The sequence below is a fragment of the Euwallacea similis genome, chromosome 1, assembly GCF_039881205.1.
Source record: "Euwallacea similis isolate ESF13 chromosome 1, ESF131.1, whole genome shotgun sequence".
NCBI classification, from domain to species: Eukaryota; Metazoa; Arthropoda; class Insecta; order Coleoptera; family Curculionidae; genus Euwallacea; species Euwallacea similis.
The window spans coordinates 1,384,660-1,405,729 of NC_089609.1; the positions used below are offsets into that span (position 1 = coordinate 1,384,660).

Sequence of the window (21,070 nt, forward strand, 5' to 3'; positions counted from 1 at the left end):
GGCATCACCTCCTTAAAAAATGTCCTGTCTACGTCTTCTGGCCTTCGTCGAACGGATTTAACTTTTTTCTGGCAATTGCTGGACATTCGTACAGAACGTCCTCCATGATCTCCACCTTCTTAAGGTACAATCAACACCTCGATTCCTCAGATGTGTCCATTCTGTACAAACGAGCCAAGAACAAGCCTTGCCCTGGTATAAATCACCATGGCAATTCTATTTGATGCTTACTCAGTCGTATTCGGAATTAGGTTCAAACAGTGGGATATCTCGAATGCCGGTTAAGCTCCCAGAAAGGGCAAGTTTGCCGCCATCTTGTCGGTGATGTCATGGACCTAATTATCCTCAAATCCTGAATGACCTGGTATCGACAACAACATGACTCTTTAGTGATAGTATTTTTATGGAAATTTGCAACCACATTCCTAATTCACAGTCGCAAAACATAATTAAGAAAATTACATTTAAATTACGTTAATTTCATCCTTTTTCAGAAATTTTAAATTTAACTAATAAATTGAATTGAAAAAAGTCGCCGTGGATTAATTCATTTTCGCTCCCGGCTTCTGCATTAGAACCATGCGGAGGAAACTGAATAGAGAATACTAAGACATATCCTTGATCATCTGGACAGTATGACTTGCTGTCCAGCCTGTTAATTTCTGCTTTATTTCTTTGAAGTTCCAGATGTTATTTGTGCAGAGTGTGATAGTTCTTTAGAACAACTATCTTCTGAGCTATAATACTCAGAATCACAGGGAATGAACCTACCTTGAATACTATCCAGAACTAGGAGCAACGCCACTGCTGCCGCACACCAACTCCTGGGTTGTAACATTTTTCTGATGAAGAACGAAATATCCTGCAGCTCTATAAAATTCACAACAATCACTGATCACATCCCTGCCCCGGCTCGGATATTGTATCGATACTGGAACGTTCCAGTATCGACTGGAAATCGTTAAATCGTTATCGATTCGCCCCGGTATCGAAAGTGTGTCGCGCCGCCGTATCGACTGTGGTTCTTGCAGGAAGAAAGAGTGCGCTATAAGGTCTACTGTGAACGTCGAGAACCGACTGAAATTGTGGTAAAATGTCTTCGGCGTTTGCAAAGAATTGTTAACAACCAGTCACCTGTTTGGCATAGCCAGAAGGTAGAAAGCTGGTCGGAGGCGCGAGAGAGGCGATGGCATATTATACGAAAATACCTGCTTGTGATTCAGGATCTCAGCATAGTCGATGGGGGAGGGTGGTACACCTAGGAACACCACCGAAAATTTTTTAGGGAAAAATTATGATAAAAATATGGAAATTAAAAAATATCAATAAATGAATCGTACTGGTAAAAAACTAAAAAGACAACTTTTGGATATCAAGAAATTGAAAAACACATGCCAATATATGAATTTGACTTTAAACCAACTATTCACCCACTTTTTATTCTGACAAATAGCATACAAACAACACATCTGAAAAGTAGAAGATCAGCAAGTTTATTGAGGTTGGGCCACCGCACAGGGCGGCACTTTTTCTTGGAGGTAGAGGGGCGGTGATCAAAAATTTCCGCTAGGGCGCCAGACTTAAAACATATAAGCAACCCAAAAATTTGAAATTCACTAAAGACGTTCAAAATATGGGAATAGAAATTACTGAAAGGACAAAACATTTTCGATCGCTCATACGTAGAAATAAATCAGTTTAAAAACTGTAACAGTCCATTCTTAGCCTACGGACTCATATTGAGGGAAAATGCATTGGAAGAGCCATACAATGCATACAAACAACGGAAAAGACCGCTACAATTTCAGTCAAAATGGAAAGACCTTAGTCATAACTGGACCATCCTGAACCTTCTGTAAATAACAAAACAAACCAAGCAATTCCGCTTCCCTTAAAAGAATAAAAATAACAAAATAGATTTTGCCTATGATTCATTTTTTTCAACATAAACTTTCAATAGAAATGTGAGAATGTGGACTGATCGAATGAATGGAATGTTACATCGCTAAAACGAGAATCGAAGAAAATGTGCCATTATGTTAAATTATAATTAAAAATGCGTGAAAGTTTAAAGACTAAGATGCGCAGAGAAGGTTACACATACGTTTTATAGTAATATGAGCTTACCAGCTAGGTCTTATGCGGCGTTGCGGCGTTATATGACTGAGACAGAAAAGAATGTCCTAAGATTTATTGAAAATTTTGTAACATGCAAGCATGGGACTTTTTGCGACACTCTTTCTACGAACTTTCATGCGTTACACGATTTTCCTAGGGAACTAGTAATAATTGAACGCAAACGCCGATTTCGATTAATCATATATTTGATTTTCTCTCCAGGCCAAATGAGCGTGCAGGAAGTGAAAAACATTAAGCAAATATTATTATTAAAAGGCCGTAGATGATGGAATGTTATCTGTACAAACAAGAGTAAAAAGAGCTGTTGCCCACTTATACACAGGCGGTGGGTCTTCTTCAGATTGTTTAATAAGATGAGGAAATCATTGTGAAATATGGTGTAGAGCCTTATAGGGAAAATGCATGAAACTGTAAGTGTATGCCCGCTTGAGATATTTAATAGTTTTTCACTTTCTAAAGCAAATTGTAAAAAGGCACTGTGTTTCGCAAATTAGAGAATCTCTAGATGAATCAACCTGTAAATTCACAGTGCCCACCTAAGAATCTTGAGCTTTTGCTCTTAATATTACTGTGTTCTCATGATGCACTATATGGATAATTCACCGCTGATAGTTGATGTTGATAGCGAAGACAATTAGAGAATCAGCAAGAAGAATTTAAGTGCATGTAGGTACGGTTTATGGGTATTACTACTGTGATTACTTAATCCGTGTTGAGGTAAATGGAAAGACGACTTAATACTCAATTTGTACAGGGTCATTAATCCTCGACGTCCCACCGATTTTATGTGAAACTGGCTGGATATAGCAAAAATATCTTTTATAACGGTAATAAGAGCGCAAAAACATAACTTCTTTTCTTCAGACCTTCGAAAGCCAATAAATTCTGGACACGTTTTGTATAAAAAGTTTTTTGATATCTCTTATAATTTAAAAGATACAGGAAGAGCAAAAAAGTTTTGACGTACCGTCTTATAATATAAGGTGTTTAGTAGCAATGAGTGCCCTCTTCTCCCCCCTGCCACTAAACTTTTTTACAGAATACCAATTTGCATGAAAAAAATGAGCTTCTCTATCAATTAGAATATTTAAACATTATTAAAACGCATTATTCTGAAATTCCCTAAATTTAAAAGCAGGATTTTTAAATGGTCTAATTTTATAACAATTGTTGTCAGATAAAATCTGCAACATCTTGAATATACATAATATAGAACCTTAGCAGTGCATAATAGGAACCTTCAGCAATTGTTCGTTTGAGAGTTAAAATTGTGTTAACCGTTAGTAAAGTAAACTCTAGGTGCATCTAGGGCATATTTTGTGGTGAAATGCAGAGTAACAAGTACACTAATTTGAGAAACCTTTCTTCAAACTATCAATTGACACGACACCGACCTTCTCTTGTCTAATCCCCAACTGCTTGACACCTGCTTGAGTGTCGCCTATTGCTACGTTCCACAGTGGGCTGAAGTGAAATAACCGCTGATCTTAGTACGGGAGACGTTGAGCAAAACTGAAAAATAGCGGCGACTTTCAACTGCGCAGTATCGAACGGCTGCTGAAACGTCAAAAATTTTTAACGACTTGGACCAGGAAAACAAAGCAGAATTTTCCCAAAAAACCTGTAAGTATTTCCTTGTTTTACGTTGAAACATGTATTTAAACTTACAAGAAAACATCCCCGACAAAGTCATCAAACGTAATTGAAGGTTTGACGTTGATAAAACTGCAAAATGGCACAGTCAGTAAAGGTCTAGGGAAAGTGACTCATGTTTATGCAGTTGACAAATTCAGGTAGAATTTACCTAGAAATATACTAACGGGTGATCATTAAACAAAAACCTGGCAGTAGATGGTGAATCCTAAACGTAGAGCATGTATGAAATCAATTACTATATACCAATAAACATTGAACTCACAACAGGTAACAAATGAATTTATCCAAGACATGCTTCTATTTCAACGCATATTTGAGGTTTTTTTTATGGTCACCTTTATTTCCAATACAAAATATGCCCCTATTACATCAAGATTCAATGCTACAGCGGGAACTAACACATAGCAGTGTAACATTTTTAGTTTGGGACCTTTCGAGACACATCAGCAAACAAAATGAGTTCAAACATTCAGTGTCCCAAATTTGCCAGCAAAGACGAAGAAGCCAAATATTGGAAGAGCCAGGCACAGGAGTACAAAGAAGAGTATGTCTTTGTTTTATTTAGCTTTTAAAATTATTATTAATGCATTGTTAATTAGATTAGAGCAAGTGCAAAAAGAGGCTGATGAATTCATGACCGATTCAAAACAGCTAGAAAAGGAGTATGAGTCCACTATAGACCAGAATGAGAGAAAGATTAAAGAACTGACCATCAGCAACAACCGAGCCCAAAATGATATAGATGCCCTTAGGGTAATGTTATTGCCTGTAACATTAAGTATTTTTTTATAATTAAGAAATTGCAGGTTAAATTGGAGATTTGTTATAAAGAAACTTCCAGCCAACAGACAGAAATTGACTCACTTAAGGCAGAAAAACATCAGCTGTTGAGAAAAATTATAGAATTGGAGAAGTGCAATGATGACCTGGAAAGGTCACGTCGAATAATTGAAGAGACCATGGCAGGTTTTGAGCAGGAACTAAACTCAGCATTGGAGAAAAATGCTCTATTGGCAAATGAGGTTGATGAAAAGGAGTGTTTGAAGGAAAAGTTACAGAGAATGGCTGATGAAATGAGAGGTAAGTTTACATTTGAGGTTGATATGTGAGCCAGTAAAGTTAATCTTTTTTTCTCTTTTCTTTGATCCCCTTCCTTTGTCTTTCAACACTGTCCAATATTTAGCAATCAAATGTTAATTTCAATTTCAATGCACTACTTTGTGGGACAACCATTTCAGTTTCAAATGTTGACAAATGCAATGGTGTAATATGTGTTTATCTTATCGGCACTTTTTAAACTTTAATTTAAACTACTATTTTACTATTTAGATCTCTTATTCAGAGTCTCTTTTCAGATCTCAAACAAGAAGTAACTGTAACAGCCCTAGAAAAAGATCGAACACCGGACAACGAACGATTTATGAATGGCTTCAAAAGTCCCACAATTGATAACCGACTGAAAGAGACAGAAACTCAGACATCACCCTCTAAACGTAAGATTAATCGTTTTAATAAAGCTTACAAGAGCTTTCGTTCTACCTTTTGTCGCAAAAAGGATGCTTAGCTTACATTAGCATGATTTCGAATGATTCTGTTTTCTTCTTCCTGTTGTGTGATTCTAACTTGTTGCAAGTGCCTTTAGGATGTTAAGTCGGCCGTCCACTAGTTAGGTTAAATGGCCTATTGCAATATTTATCTATTTTATGTGGGTTCTAGTCTATCTATCTGAGATTTGCTTCAAAGTTATGTCTGACGAGAGTTCCTGTAGCTGGAAAATGCTAGGATAAATCAAGCGTTATGTCATGTTAAGCTTCCTGATTACTGGTAAAACAGGGGTGTAGTTTAAAGGCAATTGACAGTGATATCTTGTTATAGCTATTAAAGCTCTAACAAGTGAAGTTTCAACATAGTTTTGATACATGAGCAATTATTTTTTTATGTATCTCAAACAAGTATTTAAAAATACAAAATATATATATTCGAAAATTCCTAAATGGATACTTTGACACCCAGTTGTCTTGTTTCTTTTTGCTACAGAGTGATTAGATAGTAAACTCGTAAATTTCCTAGGGAATTCAACATGGAGTTGAAGCCCTTTCCCTATCAGAGTAATGCATATTTACTCAATTATATCAAAATAAATTCATACTGATTGTTTATTTTTCATATTTTAATAGTAGTTCTATTTATCATGGGGTTAAGTACTGGAAGATTATTGAAGAATAAGCCCAAATAATATTTATCCTTGAAACTTATTTTTCACTCACTATTTTCACGCCATAACCCCGTACTTTCACACATCATGTGACTAAAACTAAATCCAATAATGTTCCTCTTCTTGTAAGTAACAAGACTCAACTTTCTAATGTATAACTGTACTTTTAAGGTATTAAAGAAACGTTAAGTATTAATGATAATTAGACGAGTATTAGGCAAATAATTTGCCTCGTTATCTCCATAATAATAAATAAAATAGTGATTATAATTTGACCAGTGACTAACAACTAACAACACACTTCTTTCAATTAATATTGAAAACTTGACACATCTATTTGTCTTTTATAATTGTAAAATAAAAACCTTTATAAATTGTATTGTTTTTTTTTGTGTTTGAGTCTTGTTGCATGCTTGCGCACCACCTGTCCTAATCCTTTGCATGTTTGATGTATTTTAACAGGTAGGTATTGAATTAAAGCATGTTTTCAATATTATTAATTATTATTTTAAGTAAGAAAAATAATTTCCAGGAGAATATCAACCACCATTAACTCCAGCATCTCGAGTGATGGCCTTAAATATTGTCAGTGATTTAATACGAAAAGTAGGGGTAAGTAAACTGTTAAAGCATCTTGCAAGCAGGGTTGTTATGTTTAATAAATACTATTACAAGAGCAAAAAAACCAAATGATCTATAACCCATTTCCTTGAAAATAAAGATTTTTTTATATATAGTATATTTTAATGAAATATATTTTCTTCCAACCCTGCTTTAAAGCATGTGTTTAAAGGGAAAAAAGTGTATTTATTTGTATTTAGATCTCATTTTTTTCTAAAGTTTAAAGTTTTTTTTAATCGATTTTTCTGAATGTCCTCTCATTGTCAAAAGCATTTCACAAGAAGCAGTAATTAATGAATCATCTAGAAGTTTAAGAACATTTCAAACTAAAAATTTAAAGCCATTTACCATTTCTCTGGTTTAATCTTATGGTCTAAAAGACTGATAAAAGAATGTCATACATACCGGCCTTCCATTCAAAACAAATGGAGCCAATTTGAGAGCAATGTTGCCAATCGTTTGCTACGTTTGAGAGCCATTAAAAAATGTTTTTGACACTGTTAAAAACCCAAAAAATTACTATTTCAATTTATTTAGGCAACCACAGATGATTTGTTTTTGACAATACTTTCTTAATACAAATCATTAGCCTTTTGCAGACACCGAACAATTATTATGTTCTTCATTAAAAGCATGTTTGTGGTGTTTTAATTTTGGTTTTTCCCAGCATGTTTCACCATTTGTGACGCTTTTTAGCTGGCCAGATATCTGTGTTCCCAGTGTGGACAGATTAAATGTACAGTTTGCAGTACGGAAGGCAGTTTGCTTGGCAGTAGTAGTTGTAGTTAGGTGGGTAGTTTATTATTTCGGGGGGTAGTGGAAGATGCTTTGAAATAATCACCACATCTATAATAGAGTCAATTCGGAATTCAAACGTCTCGTAAAGTAAGCAACATTTGAAATCTGTAAAAATCTAACAATAGACTTTTACAATTTTTTCCTTCCATTGATAATGCGACAATTTTTAGGCATTAGAACGTCGCATAGACTATAGGGAACTCCAGACCCCCGAACTAAGGTAAGTTTTTGCACATTTTCACATGCGTATTCATAAAGGCAATTTTTGGTTGTCAGAAAAAGCAAACTTTCATCGCTAAACGCTTCATCGGCGAGTATGAACGGAGTGTCGAAATAGGGACAACTTATCGTTACTTATTAAAATCAATTAAACCTGCGACAACTGCGGTAGTCTGGGAGTCTCTGACCGTGTGTAAGATATAGAAAGAAATTATTCTAGTGCTGTGTACAGAGTGGTAATGAGGCAATGAGACAGTATTAAAAAAATAGAGATTATTATTGATTGTTAAGTCTTGTAAGTTTATATCGAAAAATGATCAAATTTCTAGATAGGCAAAGCCGAACTCAAATTTATAATAATAAGTATTTTCGATATTTGATGCCGGATATAAATGTCCAGAAAGTTCCACTGCAAATTCAAGTGAATAGGGAAATATTTTTTCTGTAATAAAATGTTTTCTTTTCGTGATAAAATTTAGGCAGTTTAACAGGTGATCGCTAAAAAATCCCGCAGTACTTGACAAGCCGTAAACGTATCACTATCACACGTCTGGAAAACAAATAGTTGACAAATTTATCCAAGACATGCCTCTAATATTTTAACATCTGTTCAAGGTTTTTTTGTAACAATCACCCTTTACTTAAACTACTAAGAAGTTTAGCAGAACATTGAAAGGCCGGCACTAAAGCTGAGATTGCGCAGCTCTGTAAGGCTGAATCTATACCATTCCTTTGCAATAACGAAGCATCGACGATACATTTTTTAAACAGGATGAAAGTTTTTTACCTGAGAAAAACGTCGTGAGTAGTGTGGAAATCTGAAGCTGATGATCTATTGAATTTCATATTTCAACTGTATTTTTTGACTAGATATAAAAATAATCGGATGGTCAGAGTTCCTAGTTATTGTGAAAGTTGTACAGTTTAATTTATTTTAGCAGGTAAGGGGCGTCAACATGAGTTTCAGATGGTGCGTATTTTAAAACAGTTTTAAGAGTTAAATGTGATGTTATTTTTTTATGTCATTAAAGTGTTGACATAAATTAAATACAGAAACCAACCTGCAAGTTTACAAATCCATGAGCGATTCGGTTTTGCCTGAAACGAGACATGGAATCGCTTATTGGTGTGTTCACTTCATCATGACATTATTATTGTTAAGGCTCTAGCAGCGTATATTGAGTAGAGTGTACATTTTTCCCCTTTGATTTCACTAAAGAAATGTATTTTCATATTATAGATTTAGTTGGCTCATATCCTAGACACTATTCGATGGTTTAATGCCAATTTCCTTGGTTTTAAATTAAATATTGTTTTATTTTTGTAGACTAAAAGGTAAAATGGTGGGCGGTCGTAAGAAAGATTTAGTTTGTTACTGCAGCCTTTCTAAGGCAATAACTGAAATTTTGTGACTGCAGTTGTATAATTGTATAATTCACTTCATCGTATTCCATTTTTATACATAGAATTATTATTTATTGTAATTAATAATCTTTAGTTTACTATTGTTCTAGATATTGAGTCGGTTTTAATCAATATTAACCCGCCTTTAGCAGAAAATATACAGGCCGTAGTTATATCAAAAGGTGTTTTAGTGATAAAAACAACAATTAACATTTATTATTTTATTACACACGTTGGCCACTAAATACATGAGTAACGATTGTCCCAAGACTTAAAACACCTTCGTAGTATTTGACTGTATGTGAGAATCTATGGAGACTCTCCCCTAAAGAAAGAGGGGCCAGCTGGACTTTAATCTGCGCATTTTCACCTGTGCCTGGGATCCAGCTTAAATGGGGCGCTCCTAAAATGCCACATGTCCAATAACTTGTAAATCCATTTTTGTTGAGCCAACCTGCAATGCTTGAAGATCGAAAAACCCATATTACAAAAATATATAAGGGGATGTTGGAGACCCAGTTTTTCAATTTATTGAACACAGTGTGAACCCCCAAAGTCGCTAGCCTAAACTAAAATATATGTAGCTGTTGGATTTTGTTGAGGAAAAAGATTAATTAAAACTTACTGCCACAAACACTGTATAATACATCAAGGTGGTTGGAAGCAAGAAGAGCAATATAGTGAAACCCAAAGTGCCTATAAATAACTGTGTGGAGGAATAGTCACAAGAGTCAACCCTGTTTCTCAAAGGATTGTATTTTCTGCCAATAAACAAGCGCGACAAAGTGGTTAAACCTTTGATTTGAAGAGAATACAATCTAAAAAAATAACCCAAAACACTTTGTGCAATACTTATTTTCATATTCTCTCAAAAACTTACCTTGCTGCATATACATAAATGCAATAAATGTGAAATGTTGCAAGAGAAGTAATGTCACAAACTACTGCAACTTGATATGATAATCCTAAAAAAGCAGGCAAAAGCAGGACTGTGAAATTAGCCTCTAAAAGGGGCTGCATGGCTTGCAAGAAGACCCTCCACAAATTAATATGATAAAAGAAAAATTTCCCTAAAGAATGATTGAATGCATAATTTAACTTTAACCCTATAGGAGAGCCCATGAGGTAAATCAATAGTTCTCGAAGGTGTGTTACAAAGTCCTAAAAAGAAGTTTGTTAAATTCACCATTTAGTTCTTGTTTTATGAGGTTTTATTACCTGTGATATGAAGTGAAACTGTGATATTATTTCACACTTGAATTTTAGTCCTAAGTAGAAGAATATCAAGCCTAATGCAAGATCTATAAGTTTGGCAAAACATAGATTGAAATGTGTGGGAGTATATTTTCCTTGTTCTAAGGAGCTTAAAAACCATGAAGTGGTTTTTATGTTTGATTCTATGTGGGTGAGAATCGCACAGTTTTTGATAACTGATCTCAGCTTTGAAAATATCTAAGATTTATTTCTAGGTATCAATGTTACAAAAAAACAAAATGTTGAATAAAAATTACTTTTATTAGTAAATTTACCAGTATCAGCCACCAGTGATACAACCAACGCTTATTTCCATTGGTTCTTTGTAAACTATCTGCAAGTTTTTCACTCAAATCATTAAAAACCACTCCAGAATCTCCATCTTTGCAACAAGACAAATTATTCATTTTGAACGCCTCTATATCATAATACACCTCCGTAACACTTCCAGCAGTTTTTGAATCATGGTTTACTTGAATATTTTTAGTGCCTTGCTGGATAAAAATCGTTTTTTTCCCTAGGAAATCTCCGTTTAAGATTTTGCCAACATAACCGATATGATTTTTGCAGGTAGAAAAAACCCGGGTTTTCGTTATATAGTAAACTTCGAAGTTTGAGTGGGCTTTATAGAAGCCTTCTATAAAGCCAGATTCTTCTGTTGAAAACCCGTTTGGGATGAAAATGAGAGTATTCATGGGTGTTTTCTTTACTAAAAAAGTTACTGAAAAATTCCTAATTTGTTGATTAAATAAATATAGAAAGTGAGGTTAGGTTGAAACTGACAGATACTATCTGTTATATGCTTGTAGAATGTTCAATAATTAAATTTGACATTATCTACATTCAATACTTAATTTGTAGTTTGAAGCCAGTATGTTTGAGTTGAGCATTTAAAGGTCCGAGAGTATCTAGTGATCTTTTATTTAACTTTTTACCAAAATCTTTGGTAAGTAGGAATGGGTTTTAATGCATCTAACGAATTCAAGGTGATTTAAATTATTTTGATATCAAAAAAAGAAGCAGAAAAGCCTTTCGCAGCAAGCTTCATGATTGTTTTTGTTTTTCATTTTGTCTTGTCACTGTCAAAATATAATTTGTTATTTTCCAGCAATTTCTATTACAGTTTTTCCTTAAAAAATAAACTAATTAAAACAATTAAAATAGAACCGGACCGGCAACTTTCACTTTTACAGCACGTGCTATGTCCTGGTGTCTCGCAGTCAGTTAAAATATCCCCGTTAAAATGAGTAAACACATGTACTCAACTGTGAATCTTTCGGATAAAGAGCTGAAGGAGCAGGGTAATCGTCTGTACAATCTCCGGAAATACGAAGACGCCATTAATTGTTACAGTAAAGCAATAGTAAGAAGATTGTACGACTCACCAACAATAAAACTTCTGATAAGCAAAACCTTTGTAGATCAAGAATCCTGATATAGCTCACTATTTTACAAATAGAGCCCTGTGTTACTTGAAACTGCTGAAGTGGGATAACGCCTGCACCGATTGTCGTAGGGCGCTAGATATGGATCCGAATTTGGTTAAAGGCCATTTCTTCTTAGGACAAGCTTTGTTTGAGTTGGCAAATTTAGATGAAGCCATAAAACATTTACAAAGAGGTATTTGCCTTGTTGTTTTAAAAGTTTGTATGTGTTGACATGTTGGGTTTAGCATTAGACTTATCGAAGGAACAAAAACTGAATTTTGGTGATGATATTGCTGCCCAATTAAGAGCTGCTAGGAAAAAACGGTTTTCCATTCAAGAAGATAAGAGAATTTCACAAGAGATTGAACTGCAGACGTATCTTAATAAGCTATTAAGAGAAGATAAAGAGAGGCAAATTGACAAAATTAGGATGGAAGAAAGTGATAATAATGTCAGAAGCGATAGGATATCTGGAATTGAAGAAAAATGCGTATGGTTTTGTTATTATGGATTGAATTTTTATGGTATTTTTGGTATTTATAGGACTTCTACTTGAATGAAGTTAATTCTTTGTTTCAAAAAGTGGATGATAGAAGGAGGGTAAAGAATTTATGCTTTAAATATTATTGTGTATGTTGGAGAATTTGAGTTTTTAGAAGAGGGAAGTTCCAGATCATCTCTGTGGCAAAATTAGCTTTGAGATTTTACAGGAACCAGTAATAACGCCAAGCGGCATTACTTATGACAAAAAAGACTTAGAGGAACATTTACAGGTAAATCTAAAAAAAATTTATAAACTCAATTTTCCTGGATTTGTAATTTATTTTGAGTAGCGTGTGGGACATTTTGATCCAGTGACAAGAGTAAAATTGACAACCGATCAACTCATACCCAATTTTGCAATGAAGGAAGTGGTAGATGCGTTTTTAGCCGAAAATGAATGGGCATTGGATTACTAAATAACTTTTCCATGGATGATGATAGAGAGAGCAGGTTCAGTAATATCTCATTTCATTTTTACCAGATTGGATGCTCTGAAAGGAGAATCAAAAATTTTGCAAAAACGGCTTCCAATGATTTTGTTTTTTTTATAGTCATTATTGAAAAACGTGTCCTGAAGATTTATTATAGTATTTTGTGTAGATAGATAGATAGATAGGTAGGTAGGTATTTTAATATAAGGTAGAGCGTTGAACAAGATCTGTACATATAAAAATTTAAAGAAAAATAATAAATTGCATAGGGTGAGTGCGCCAGTAGTCGCATTTTCTGATTAACCACTTTTACAAGTCACTATCACATAGATGAAGAAACGGATTATTTTTAAGTTATACATCTTTAAGCTTAAACATACTACTATTGAATAAGCAAGGCAGAGAAAGATAAATAGAGAAAATCTTTTTAATACTTCCTTTCTTTTAAAAAAATAACTTTTATCAATGGTTGTTCCAATATGTTCTGGTAATTGATCATTGCCACTCGGGTAATTGGTCGCTTTAAAACTAGCCTATTTCCATTAATTCTCTTGATTAGTATTATCATCTTAGTTTGGTCTTTTTTTAGATCCGTTAATTTGTGCAATTTAGACCTCAATTTCAAGTTTAAGTTGATTAATTTTTAAAGACTATTTTTAGATTTTACATATAAAAGGGTACTTTGGATTTTTTTATTTAAATATGGGGACATTAAAGAAGGGTGTTTTGCATGTTACTTGAAGTATCTTATATCGTTTGCCACCAATCGGATTGGCCGACTATTTTAGGGAGATCATTTCAAAAAGCTGAAACTCAGTTAATAGGATTCACTCAGATGCAAATGATTATTTCCAAAAAGGCCTATATTTTCTTTCCTATTTTACATTGTACGCGATCGGCTCCTGGCGCATCTGCCTTATTGAGCTGTGAGAGGAATAGTTGGTTCGCCATAGATCATTTTGAGGAATTGTTTTTGGATTGTTATTTTATTTAATAAAATAAATGATATGGTTTATGTAACTTGGTTTGTTTTTGTTGCGAGTGCCTTAAGGAAAATTTAGAAATTTTCATGGAATAACGTGGGACAATTTATGGCGATCTTGTTAAATAGATAATGCAATCCATCCAATCTTTGAGTTTTCGCTATTGTATTGTAACTTCATTCTCAGCGGTAACTTCATCGCCACATCTCAACTTTCCACCAATCGCAATGCAGCAATTTGACAGACAGATCCTCTTTTTTTTCCACTGGATATGCCTTCCTTTAAAAAAAAACCGCAGTCCTTTTGATGTTTTCTTCCTGTTTCAGCGTTTCTTTGTGGGTGTTTGCTGTCGTGCCGTAATTGTGTGTGTGTGTGTGTGTGTATATGTCGCATTATAATTTAGTCCCTTCTTCTGTTTATTCAAATTGTACGTTTCATATATTTTTATGCACATAGCGTTTTCTATTAGCAAAATTATTTTTCCACTTGATACTGGAAAACGGTGGATTTAATGCAATTACTAAAATAAATTGCAGAGAATATATCTATGAATTTGTTGTAGCATACCCTCGCTCAAGTCATAAATAGGTGACGTACCTGATTGAAATTCTAGGCCCTAATTCAGCATGTTAGACAGACGCTCGAAAAGAGCTGAAGAATGTTTAGGTGAGATAGTTGAATGCAAGGATGACTTATTCGAAACGTTACAGGAAATTATTAGCATGGTAAAAGCTACTTCTATCTTTCTTTATGACTCTCCATGAAACCTTATTTTAGGCCACCCTCCAAGTGGAAAGAATATCCAATGCACAAATCTCAATGTTTGAAAAAGAAGGAGTTTTACATTTTCTCAGGAAGGTCCTTCTCATAATTTCTGATTTGAAATACTCAGCTTTAAAATATAAGGAAAATTTAAAAATACCAGAATTGAGGAAAAAAGTCAGCATTTGTTCTGAACCTCAAAATGGCCATGCCTCAATAGTACAAGAGTTACAAGGCTACTTGAAGGACAATAGAGAAATAACTACCACTTATGACTTTGCTAGTGAGGGTCCTAAAGTTCCTAACCATGAGTTAAATGTTTCACACGTACAAAAGCAACTGAATAACACCACACTAAAAGGAAAATGTATGTCTATAATAGAGAAAAATCTGGAAGAAGTGTCTCATTCTCAACTGGAGCAGACAACGGCACAGTCACCCCATTCAGCCTTCTATAGCGACTCTGATGTGCACTCCACAATCAGTTCAAGCACTTTCATACACCCTTTGAGCAAATTTCAACCTGCAGCTGTAATTCCTGAGCAATATGATGACCAAACAGTTGAGAAAGTCAGAGAAAACCTTAGGTACTACAGTCAGAAGATGGGATTTGATTCTGAATATATTGTTGAAGGCTCAAATGAATTTGATAAGTGTAGGTCTATACCCAATGGTGTGTTGCAGTTTTTAATGTTTTGAGCGATTTAGGAAGATGTTTATTTCAGGGGTTGCAGTAAGTTACATAGAACATATCAGTGCAAATAAGTCTAACAATGGAAAAACTGAGGAACTAATGAATAGAATTTTGCCAGGAACCGGAGCTGTTAAGAAAGTGCCTCAAAAGAACAGTAATTTAGTTATGGTTGAAGCTGCAGAAAAATATTTAGTTGATGAAAGTAGTAGTAGTAGTAAGACAGATAAACTTAATAATAGAAGGTCAGTTGAGCAGGCTGCAGATTTGCTGGATGTAAATGGAATTTCCACAGGAGTGGGAGTAAGCAAGAGAGCATCTAAGGAGAGTCTTTGCTTAGAAAGTAATTTATTGCAATTTTTGCAATCTCAGTATTTTTTATTCTCCTATCTGTTGATACAGACTTTCATCTTGTTTCAACCTCAGAAAGTTGCGAAAAAGTCTATTCGTGGCTTAAGGGCGGCTCAAGATTGCCTGAAACCCCGTCTGATTCCGACTCCTCCGACTGTATGCCCCAAAATCAAGCATCAGTGGTGGAAAAACTGGATAAAATGAAATGGTAAGTGCTGGCCATTTATAGTAGAAAAAGGTTTAAGTAGTCTTGATTCAGCATCGATCGAAATGAAGAAGCCAAAATGAAAGCCTTGTCTGAAATGCCTGACTTAAAGCTAGTTCAAGTTCCCAATAAACCAAAGGTTATGGTGAACGATTTAAATTCCACAAGTGATTGTTCTGGTGGAGCAAGTACCGGGAAATCAAAGGAATTTAACAGCGAGGTAGTGTACAGTAAGTTGGTGCAATTTGAAGATAGCAGATTATTTAATAAATGTTTGTGTTCAGGCATAAAAAGGATGGAGCTTCCGCAAGTGGGGGCAATATGTGTGTTTTCTCACATTGATTCGCCTGAAGAATTTTATCTTCAAATTGTGACAAAAATGAATTGCAGTTACATGGATCTGTAAGTAATTTCTTGCTTAATTCCAAACGCAAATCGATTTTGAATGCCAATAATGTTACCACAGATTTATATGTCCAGGAAATGTTCTCTACTGTATCGTTTCAGCATCACCACAACTTTAAAACAAAAATGCAGTTTGTCAGATCAGAGTTTTAAGTCCAAACAAGAAGCTTTTGCCAAAATCGGAAAATTTTGCTACGGTTGCTTACAGGAAATGAAAGGAGGCTGGTTCAGATTGCAAGTGTTAGATTGGATGTTGGTAAGTAGCAATTATTCTCAACAAACTCTTGTCAATTGCAACTGTTGTTTCTTACCTATAAATTTCTTGCTCTTCTATTTTAGGACAACTCATCTGATGATGTATATGTCCAAGCAGTAGACTATGGCTTCAAACTTTCAATCCCCTACACAATGCTCAGGAAACTAACTTCTGATCTTGCTCATATTCCAATGATGTCCGTGAAATGCCTTTTCCCTCTGGTAAATCAAATAGCTAACAAAATCCCTCACTATTCTAATCTGATGATTTATAGTTGTATCCTCCAGGTTCTACTTACGCAAATCGCCTATCTGAATGGTTACCAGCTACCATAGAACTAATGTATAATATAGTGAACACTAGTAGGCAGCCTACAGAAATGCCACATGACATTCATACATACGAGCTTATTTTCGTCCATCCTAAGGGGTATAGCAGACGATAACGAGGTTTTTTGAGTAATTGCCATATTGTTGGGTTGTATTATAGGAGTTCTTTAGCAGTTGATATGGTCAGAGTTTCTGACCCTGATGGGCGAACTTTTGGGGAGCTGATGGTTGATATGGGCCTGGCAGTGCAGATTATCGACGAATGTAAGTTAACGTAAAGCTTGTTTTAGATTGATTTTGAAGAAATTAGCTAATCTAAAACTAGTCTAATCACAATTTTGTGTCAAGTTTTTTTTTGTGCTTTCTAGATGAGCAAAATCCAGAGTTAGGGGAGTTTTTGGAGGATCTCAATGAGTTGGAAATGGCGGAAAATTTGAACGAATTTATCTTAGGATACGACGCCAGAGACGAAGCCAGAATTTGTGCCTTTACAAGAAACGATGGTACCTGTCCCAAGAAGTATTGCAAGCTTGAGCATATTCCTTTGAGAGGTAGGTTAATGTCTACTCTAGTATCTAGTGGGTTGAGTTTTTATCGAGAGTGAAGGATTTTTTTGTTTCTATTTAAAGTTAATTTAATAAATTGGGGCAATTCATATGAAGGTTTTATTTTAATCTTTTGTTTACTATTATTCCCAAAATTTAACAAAAAAGTTTATTTTCTTATTGAATCTGATCCTGGCTGATATAGATTTAAATCATCTAAATAACCCTTTTTTAAGACGGTTATACAACCGATAAAACTGCGGTTTTCTGCATGGCAATGAATAATCTAATTCTGCCCAGCAATGGACAAACAGTTAAAGTCCTCGTTACCTCCTACATTGACGTGTGCACTTATTTGGTTCAATTCGTCAGAGACCCTGTAAAAGCAAAGCCTTGTAAGTATCTTTTAATTGCATTGCAAGTCACATGTTCATTTGCTTTAATGTTACCAGTAACGAATATGGCCATGGTCATGGATCGAGAGGTTTCAGAGTTGATGGATGCAATGAATAATCCGAAAATCATCTGCAAGTATAAACAATTCAAGGTAGATCCCTCTGTAGGGGAGATTATTTTGGCTTTTCACCCTGTGGCGAAACAATGGCTTCGGGTGGCAGTGAGGGAGCATGTGAACAATGGGATAGAAGATGTTATACATGTTCGTTTCAACATACATTTTACGATTTTCTTGTTTTAAGATTTAAGCACTTGAAGTTCCATTAAAACTAATTAAATTTTTTAGGTTTACTCTGTCGATTTCGGCGACGTATTCCAAATAAACATTAAAAGCACCAGAAAGATGAGAGAAGATTTCATGAACGTCCCTTTTCAGGTAAATCTCTTTTACTCAACATTTGTAACAAACTAGTAGTTAAAAATGTAGAAACAGTCCAGCACTTGAAACCTTATTGTGGTAGACTTGAATTAACGTCTGACATACTAATAAATTCATCCTAATTATTTATGGACTTTTCAGTCAGTCAAAATCTACTTGGACAGCTACCAACAACGGGCCAACTGCGATGACAGAAAGTTCCGAAAGTTCTTCGACAAACACATCTCGTACAAGAATTTTTTAGCCCACGTTAAGTGAGTATTTTAAGAGTTTATTTAAGAAGTGTTGTTGATTAATGGCAAGTGTTGAAGGTCTAATGATCAGCCCTTTGTGGTGAGCCTGACAACGCTTAATAATAAAGAAATAGGGCCCACCTTAATGAAGCAAGGTTTTGCCAAAAAACGGAAATTCGACTGGTGTATAGCCGAAGATGAAAGCAAGAGGAAGGCAATTGATTTAGAATAGTTTCTATTTTGAGAAGGCAATATTTTTAGATTAATTAAATCATTATAAAAACTTAATTTTTAGCGATAAGAATTGTAAAGTTAAATCAATTTTTCACACTTGAATTTGTAATTTGCGTAATTGGGATTAGTAAGTATGAGAATTAAAGACTGGATAAGCATTAACCCACTAAAAATCCCCTAAAAAAAATTTTAGGTAGCAGTGAAAAGGAAATGTTTCTGGGTTCCCATGTTTTTAATAGCGCAGATCTTGAGTGATTTAGAAAGTAGACTTGGCAAGTATTTCCTGCAATAAGCACGGAAGAATCGTCGTATTCAGTTATTGGTAAAACTTTCATTATAACTTCTAATTATCAAGCTCAGGTGATATTGTAAAATGACTGAAGTTTACCACTGCCATGTGTTCAGAATTTTTAAAAACTTACATTTGTTTTAGTGTATTTTTGTAAATAAGCATGTGTTACTATAGACGTGGTTTATTTTTGTCCATAACGTATAATTACAGTTGTTTTTATTTTCATGTTATGCTTGAGTTTTTCAAGTACAAATCGGCGAAGTGTAAGTCGTCTCAAGCACTAATTGGAATTCCAATTAGGAATTTGATATTTGATTGTGTGAGCACGTTTCTTTCTCTCACAGTTCCTAATGTGAAATTATAAGAGGACTACATATATTTTACTACGTTGTTCGATAAAAATATATACTTGACGTATTTAATTTTTTTTGCAGGTAGTCTGTTTTTTTGGGGCAATTCACTATAGTTTGACGCTACGAAAGGTAAAAGTTTGAACGCGCTTAATTTTTTCTTAAGCTGAAAAAACCTACTACTCATTTGAAAAAAATTGACAATATTATTTAACACGTTAAGCCCCCACCGTACATTTGAATTTTTAATCGATGGGGCTCAAAACGAAACATTGTTTTAAAATGATTTTTTGATTGATTGATTGATGATACTGTCATATATATTTGACTTTTATTATAAAAATGCCAAAAATCAGTTAAAACGCGCTTTGAAAATGAAACCCAACGTTTGGGATTCGGAGCCGATTTGACAGAAAAAGTGAAACCCATGGTTTGGGCTTCGTGGCGATTAACATGTTAAAAATCGGTTGTGTTATAAAAGTGATTTTGGTACCAAGTTATTTGTGACGATCCTTGGGCTGCTTTGGTGTTTAGGGCGTTAAATGATCGCTCGATACAATTTGATTTCCTATTCACAAAATTATACCAATTTTTGATGGCACTAAGGTGTATAATCTATATAACTCAACAATAACTAAGAAATATAAAACAAAGTATTCTCATTTACAATAATTGTTAATTTTGGGGCTGCTTTGCTTTTTGGTTTAGTGGTATTTGTAATTCCTGTGATGAGCTATAAATAAAATTCAAAATTAAGTGTTTCTAGAGCTATTAAAGATGTTTGGTACATACAAATTTTCCCATAGTTCAGGAAGTAAAACACTCCCATGGCACCGAAGACAACTTGCGCAAATGGAGCGATGCCGGCACGTTTTGGTAAGACGTACTTGTGTTGCCATCGCCAGTACGCTAAATAGAAAGATCCATAATAAGTTCAATGTGAGTAGATACAATAAGAAACTCTATTTAGGAAGTTGCAATTGTAAAATATATATTAACAAGTTCTTACTTCTGCTGAAAGCACCAGCTATAGCTTGGGGGCTCTTGTTTCGCCGAGCCAACCAAGATCCCACTTCGCTTAGTTTTACTTGCCCGAATGGAGTGTCGGCTGAAAATTTTTATGAATTTAAATATAAGTTGAAGGTGTTTAATGTTTTATCGAACATGTGATGAAGCTTGTTATAATATTGTTTCATCCAATATATAACTTAAATACGTCCATGTCTTGGTTATGGGAGGTAAAAAAGGCCTTGTCAAAGCTTCTAATTATAATTATAAAATTAAATGATTTTGATGCACATTATGTAAGGGGGTCCATAGTATCCATTTTTCATCTTACACTTACGTTTGCCATAAAAGCGGGCAGGGTCGTATGGCCCATGGATTTTTGGGTTGTATTCTGCGGGATATTGACCAATTTGCACCATTTTTACCCTCTTAATCGTTCTCTATTTGAACCAAAAATCACAACCAACCCCACAGAACCAAAAAATGACATTGACAGGTAGCGAACAGATGGTTTCCGCGCAAGTCAATTATTATATGTCAACGTTCAGTGTTCTCCAAAGGATCAAGAATTATCTTTGTTTTACCAAAAGTTAAACAAAATTCAAAATAAAAATAGATGAGCCGGATTTTGGAAATCTCGAATGCTATTTTATTAAATTTAATCGCCTTATAAATACGTTTGCTCATAATTGATTTGGCTTTTTGGACTATCCTGCAATTGTTTCTCCGATCTGTTTTTTTTTATCAAACATTTTTCATAATTGAATGAGTTCTAAAACAATTGCAAAATAGTTTAAAAAGCTCAACGATAACGAACAAACCTGCTTATAAGAATTAAATTTGGTGAAATGACAGTCTAAATTAAATTTTTATGTAACTCCAGC

The 21,070-nt window shown here is 34.5% G+C and overlaps 6 protein-coding genes across 9 annotated transcripts in view; 3 read left to right on the top strand and 3 right to left on the bottom strand.

Annotated features, from left to right (window-relative positions):
* Nucleotides 1-1,191, bottom strand: part of LOC136419292 (mucin-22-like) — a 29,931-nt gene extending 28,740 nt beyond the window's left edge. Inside the window, exon 1 of the mRNA XM_066405515.1 lies at nucleotides 772-1,191. Coding sequence (XP_066261612.1) covers nucleotides 772-838 — 67 coding nt within the window. The 5' untranslated portion in view covers nucleotides 839-1,191. The remainder of the gene's footprint in view (nucleotides 1-771) is intronic.
* Nucleotides 1,192-3,627: 2,436 nt separating this feature from the next.
* LOC136419366 (nuclear distribution protein nudE-like 1-B) lies at nucleotides 3,628-9,233 on the top strand. 3 transcript variants are annotated; one of them, XM_066405650.1, is made up of 8 exons: nucleotides 3,628-3,762; nucleotides 4,204-4,339; nucleotides 4,395-4,548; nucleotides 4,602-4,875; nucleotides 5,151-5,288; nucleotides 6,543-6,622; nucleotides 7,600-7,649; nucleotides 7,706-9,233. In XM_066405650.1, the coding sequence occupies exons 2-8, from the start codon at nucleotides 4,251-4,253 to the stop codon at nucleotides 7,764-7,766; spliced, it is 846 nt and encodes a 281-aa protein (XP_066261747.1). In that variant the 5' UTR covers nucleotides 3,628-3,762; nucleotides 4,204-4,250; the 3' UTR covers nucleotides 7,767-9,233. The 3 variants fall into 3 exon arrangements, with proteins under 3 accessions (XP_066261747.1, XP_066261754.1, XP_066261759.1); XM_066405657.1 differs by lacking the exon at nucleotides 7,706-9,233 and adding an exon at nucleotides 7,328-7,420; XM_066405662.1 differs by having other exon boundaries at nucleotides 3,654-3,762; nucleotides 4,218-4,339.
* A 25-nt stretch (nucleotides 9,234-9,258) lies between these two features.
* On the bottom strand, nucleotides 9,259-11,091 carry PIG-Q (phosphatidylinositol glycan anchor biosynthesis class Q). 2 transcript variants are annotated; one of them, XM_066405643.1, is made up of 6 exons: nucleotides 10,582-11,091; nucleotides 10,271-10,504; nucleotides 9,933-10,213; nucleotides 9,678-9,870; nucleotides 9,507-9,621; nucleotides 9,259-9,455 (listed from the first exon to the last, which is right to left on the bottom strand). In XM_066405643.1, the coding sequence occupies exons 1-6, from the start codon at nucleotides 10,999-11,001 to the stop codon at nucleotides 9,277-9,279; spliced, it is 1,422 nt and encodes a 473-aa protein (XP_066261740.1). In that variant the 5' UTR covers nucleotides 11,002-11,091; the 3' UTR covers nucleotides 9,259-9,276. The 2 variants fall into 2 exon arrangements, with proteins under 2 accessions (XP_066261740.1, XP_066261731.1); XM_066405634.1 differs by having other exon boundaries at nucleotides 10,564-11,090.
* Nucleotides 11,092-11,300: 209 nt separating this feature from the next.
* Nucleotides 11,301-13,727, top strand: STUB1 (STIP1 homology and U-box containing protein 1). Its single transcript, XM_066394467.1, has 6 exons — nucleotides 11,301-11,669; nucleotides 11,728-11,926; nucleotides 11,979-12,223; nucleotides 12,277-12,333; nucleotides 12,390-12,506; nucleotides 12,567-13,727. The coding sequence occupies exons 1-6, from the start codon at nucleotides 11,550-11,552 to the stop codon at nucleotides 12,690-12,692; spliced, it is 864 nt and encodes a 287-aa protein (XP_066250564.1). The 5' UTR covers nucleotides 11,301-11,549; the 3' UTR covers nucleotides 12,693-13,727.
* Nucleotides 13,728-13,975: 248 nt separating this feature from the next.
* Nucleotides 13,976-19,538, top strand: LOC136410824 (uncharacterized). Its single transcript, XM_066393181.1, has 17 exons — nucleotides 13,976-14,117; nucleotides 14,253-14,415; nucleotides 14,468-15,125; nucleotides 15,178-15,486; nucleotides 15,546-15,702; nucleotides 15,754-15,929; nucleotides 15,984-16,101; nucleotides 16,207-16,360; nucleotides 16,444-16,581; nucleotides 16,635-16,789; nucleotides 16,850-16,953; nucleotides 17,058-17,240; nucleotides 17,471-17,629; nucleotides 17,687-17,892; nucleotides 17,977-18,066; nucleotides 18,211-18,323; nucleotides 18,381-19,538. The coding sequence occupies exons 2-17, from the start codon at nucleotides 14,317-14,319 to the stop codon at nucleotides 18,532-18,534; spliced, it is 2,973 nt and encodes a 990-aa protein (XP_066249278.1). The 5' UTR covers nucleotides 13,976-14,117; nucleotides 14,253-14,316; the 3' UTR covers nucleotides 18,535-19,538.
* A 217-nt stretch (nucleotides 19,539-19,755) lies between these two features.
* LOC136410835 (putative ATP synthase subunit f, mitochondrial) lies at nucleotides 19,756-20,684 on the bottom strand. Its single transcript, XM_066393193.1, has 4 exons — nucleotides 20,524-20,684; nucleotides 20,188-20,286; nucleotides 19,971-20,087; nucleotides 19,756-19,911 (listed from the first exon to the last, which is right to left on the bottom strand). Exons 1-4 carry the CDS (start codon nucleotides 20,603-20,605, stop codon nucleotides 19,883-19,885), a joined length of 327 nt encoding a protein of 108 aa, XP_066249290.1. The 5' UTR covers nucleotides 20,606-20,684; the 3' UTR covers nucleotides 19,756-19,882.
* Between the last annotated feature and the right edge of the window lie 386 nt (nucleotides 20,685-21,070).

What these genes read in the sequence shown, in the direction of transcription:
- LOC136410824 (XM_066393181.1), top strand. Translation starts at nt 14,317, where the DNA reads ATGTTAGACAGACGCTCGAAAAGAGCTGAAGAATGTTTAGGTGAGATA. An exon ending in ATTTTCGTCCATCCTAAGGG is followed by an intron (nt 16,790 to 16,849) that starts GTATAGCAGACG and finishes GTTGTATTATAG; the next exon opens with GAGTTCTTTAGCAGTTGATA. An exon ending in GGATAGAAGATGTTATACAT is followed by an intron (nt 17,893 to 17,976) that starts GTTCGTTTCAAC and finishes TAAATTTTTTAG; the next exon opens with GTTTACTCTGTCGATTTCGG.
- STUB1 (XM_066394467.1), top strand. Translation starts at nt 11,550, where the DNA reads ATGAGTAAACACATGTACTCAACTGTGAATCTTTCGGATAAAGAGCTG. An exon ending in CATAAAACATTTACAAAGAG is followed by an intron (nt 11,927 to 11,978) that starts GTATTTGCCTTG and finishes TGTTGGGTTTAG; the next exon opens with CATTAGACTTATCGAAGGAA. An exon ending in CTGGAATTGAAGAAAAATGC is followed by an intron (nt 12,224 to 12,276) that starts GTATGGTTTTGT and finishes TGGTATTTATAG; the next exon opens with GACTTCTACTTGAATGAAGT.
- PIG-Q (XM_066405634.1), bottom strand. Translation starts at nt 11,001, where the DNA reads ATGAATACTCTCATTTTCATCCCAAACGGGTTTTCAACAGAAGAATCT. An exon ending in AGTTTCACTTCATATCACAG is followed by an intron (nt 10,214 to 10,270) that starts GTAATAAAACCT and finishes ACTTCTTTTTAG; the next exon opens with GACTTTGTAACACACCTTCG. An exon ending in ATTTATGTATATGCAGCAAG is followed by an intron (nt 9,871 to 9,932) that starts GTAAGTTTTTGA and finishes TTATTTTTTTAG; the next exon opens with ATTGTATTCTCTTCAAATCA.
- LOC136410835 (XM_066393193.1), bottom strand. Translation starts at nt 20,605, where the DNA reads ATGGTGCAAATTGGTCAATATCCCGCAGAATACAACCCAAAAATCCAT. An exon ending in AGCTGGTGCTTTCAGCAGAA is followed by an intron (nt 20,088 to 20,187) that starts GTAAGAACTTGT and finishes CTTTCTATTTAG; the next exon opens with CGTACTGGCGATGGCAACAC. An exon ending in CCTGAACTATGGGAAAATTT is followed by an intron (nt 19,912 to 19,970) that starts GTATGTACCAAA and finishes TTTTATTTATAG; the next exon opens with CTCATCACAGGAATTACAAA.
- LOC136419366 (XM_066405650.1), top strand. Translation starts at nt 4,251, where the DNA reads ATGAGTTCAAACATTCAGTGTCCCAAATTTGCCAGCAAAGACGAAGAA. An exon ending in ATGATATAGATGCCCTTAGG is followed by an intron (nt 4,549 to 4,601) that starts GTAATGTTATTG and finishes AAGAAATTGCAG; the next exon opens with GTTAAATTGGAGATTTGTTA. An exon ending in TCAGACATCACCCTCTAAAC is followed by an intron (nt 5,289 to 6,542) that starts GTAAGATTAATC and finishes AATAATTTCCAG; the next exon opens with GAGAATATCAACCACCATTA.